We start from the raw sequence: 2,969 nt of genomic DNA, 5'->3' as shown, positions 1-2,969 counted from the left end.
AGTCATCACTGCCCCTGGGAGAATATAGGGTTGTTAAATTTATTTGATTTTTAATAAAAAAATTCTGAAACAGACCTACAGTTTGCTTGTTTATATGCTTTTTTCGATCAGCTGTTAAGTGTATAGTCAGTTTAAAATCACCACATAAAAATAATCACACCTAACTTCACAGTTATTGCGGTATTTTCATTTATTTTTCTTGCATCTTTCATCAGGTGAGGATGATATATCAAAAATAATTTATAAACTTCTATAACATTATTATTTGAATTCTTTATTAATTTTATTTATATATTCCAGCGCAATGGAAAGTGAAAAAGAATTGGCTCTGATGAATTCTTCAACCGCGGGAGAAGATAATGGAAAAACGCAATTTTATTGGACTAAAAAACAAGAGATTATGCTTAAAATATGGGAGCGTCAGAAGTTAGCGAAAGATCGTAAACATCCAAAACATTTTGTAGACTGGGCAACGGAACTAAAAAACCGTTTCAATGTGATTGTGTCACCCGAGGAAATGCTCTCTAAACGTAGCAAAATTCAGGCTAAATATAGGTTTGCAGTGCAATTTTGTTTAATGAAAATGAAATATAATATATATTTTAAGGCAAATGAGAAAGAAAATTCAGAACGGTAATGGGAAGGAAAATATTCGCTGTAAGAAATTTGATGCAATATGCCAAATTTTAGTTAACCAATTTCGAAGGAATGGTGAATCTATTCCTCTGAAAGATGCAGAAAGTAATGGCAACTTTGTCAAAAAGAGAAGAGCTATTAGTTTATTATCCCAAGCGAAGCATAGCATTTCCACTGAAGAAAATGCTACAACTGTGGTAGATGTAAGTATATTTGTAATGATGTGCGTATTAAGGCGGTAGCGACAGTTTTATAAGATATTTATGAAGTTTCTTTTATTTTATTAATAATAATTTTTAATTTCTACAATCCAAGGCGGGAATCCAGCAAGAACAAGGTATAATGTAGTGTATGTGTACTGTATATATGTTTATAACTAACCATAAGTTATAATGTTTTAGGGATTGCTGGTACCAGTGGTCAAAATAAACGTAAACGACGGCAGATGAAAGCTGTTCCAAAAAAAACTTTAGAGCAACAGATTTTGGAATTTGAGAATCGAAATCAACAGTCATTATCTCAATGTACTGAAATTATGCTAGAAATAACATCAAAAATTGAGCAAATGAATTCTAAATAGTTTTCTATATAATCTCAGTGCAAGATATTAGTGAGTAACACTGTTAGCAGAGTTAATAATCGGATATATACTTTAATTTTAATTTTTTTTTCAGATACATACGATCGTATCGACATTTTTAACATTTTTTAATATTTGCACAAAATATTTAAAATTAATTTACAATTATAAATTTAATTTTAAAACGCTATTTCTTTATTTTAAAAAGATTGTTCAAAATTTTTAGGAAAGCATGTAATTGATAGATCTGCCTTTCAATAACAGTTTCCGAAATATAATTTTGTTATAATAAATAATTGATTTTTTTTCATTACAACAACGAAACTGTAATTATTTGATTTTCATTTAAATTAATATTAATAAAAGATTATTATTTTCTAAGTGATTCAAAATATTTAAAATTTCATTTGTAATTCAATGTCAAAAACAATATTTAAACTTTACAAAACGCGATAACATTCGATATAGTAGTAGCAGAAAATACTTGATTTGTAATAATCTATTATTCTGTTCCATAGTCACACAACTTTCTTATGGATGTGCTTCCCACTTGCGATGAACAGGTCTTGGTTCATCTTAACCGATTTTATATTATCTGTTACCACATCCAGAATAATACCTTTTTAATACTTTTTTTCTTCTAACTGATAGGTCATTGTTGGTTTTTTTTTCTATGCTAATAAATTGTTGTAATTTACAACCCTTTACCAGGTTTCAGCTTGTCGCGAACTTTTTATACATTTAATTATTATTAACTGTTAACCTAAGGGCAGGCCTTGAATGCCGTTTGTGTACTAATACCCTACGTTGCATATTAAAATTTAAAAACTTCTTCTAATATTCTATGCCTGTGTCTCATTGTATCTTTTGGAAAGCCAGAGAGGGCGTCTCAGTTCATTTGGCTATATTGTGTGTTGATTTATATACAATACCTTTCTTAATAATAACACAATATCATATATGATCATTTATATATATATATTATTTTATTTATAGATACTTTATTTATAGATTCGGGAATTATTGCAAAGTTATGTTTGATTAGTTCAATTAATAATAATTTACTAGTGCAAGATATAAATATACCGAGAAGTACATAAAGAGTTATATTCTTGAAACAGAAACAGTGAATCTAAAAAATATTTTTTTAATAATTTATCTCTAAAACGGGGTTTGTAAATTTGGAAAGGAATAAGCAAATATTCCGAATGCAGAAGTTAAAGGGGTTGAAGTCCTCCTACAAATCTATTGCTTTATGCACCTTCTACGCAAATATATGTATATCTGGTAGGATATATACTCTTTCCATCATTTCCTCAAAGCGCGAAAGAAGGAAAGTTGCTTATGGTAAAAATTGTAAAAGATCTATTTTTATTCCTTAACCTTAATTCTACCCGTATAATATACCTTGAAATATTGTATGTATAATAATAAATCCAATATAAAATATATCCTTTATTAAATTTTATAATTTATTTATTAATATATATTATATTAAAAAAATGCAGTAACTGTCTATGTTAAAAAACAATGAAGAGGATGAAATAAAAATTCTCTTCCTTTTCCTTTAGAAACACTTCTAAGTAAAAGTAATTCTCTAGTATCGCATAGGAATATTAAGTGCAATTTCAAATTATGAAGCATTTCCATGTAAGTAAATATTTTTACTTTTTTTGTTAATTGTAAAAATTACATATTCTGTAATGGCTTAGCAACAAAAAAGCAGAATTTCCCTTGGCTTTGTGAAGTGAAA

The 2,969-nt window shown here is 27.8% G+C and overlaps 1 protein-coding gene across 1 annotated transcript; it reads left to right on the top strand.

The window, feature by feature from the left end:
- The first annotated feature begins 301 nt into the window (after window positions 1–301).
- On the top strand, window positions 302–1,240 carry LOC119667978. Its single transcript, XM_038077333.1, has 4 exons — window positions 302–555; window positions 608–839; window positions 952–973; window positions 1,038–1,240. Exons 1-4 carry the CDS (start codon window positions 305–307, stop codon window positions 1,214–1,216), a joined length of 684 nt encoding a protein of 227 aa, XP_037933261.1. The 5' UTR covers window positions 302–304; the 3' UTR covers window positions 1,217–1,240.
- Window positions 1,241–2,969: the final 1,729 nt, after the last annotated feature.

This window comes from Teleopsis dalmanni, chromosome 1 (assembly GCF_002237135.1).
Source record: "Teleopsis dalmanni isolate 2A chromosome 1, ASM223713v2, whole genome shotgun sequence".
Taxonomy (NCBI): domain Eukaryota; kingdom Metazoa; phylum Arthropoda; class Insecta; order Diptera; family Diopsidae; genus Teleopsis; species Teleopsis dalmanni.
Note: the sequence above shows the minus strand (reverse complement) of the source record. Positions and strands in the feature narration are given on the sequence as shown.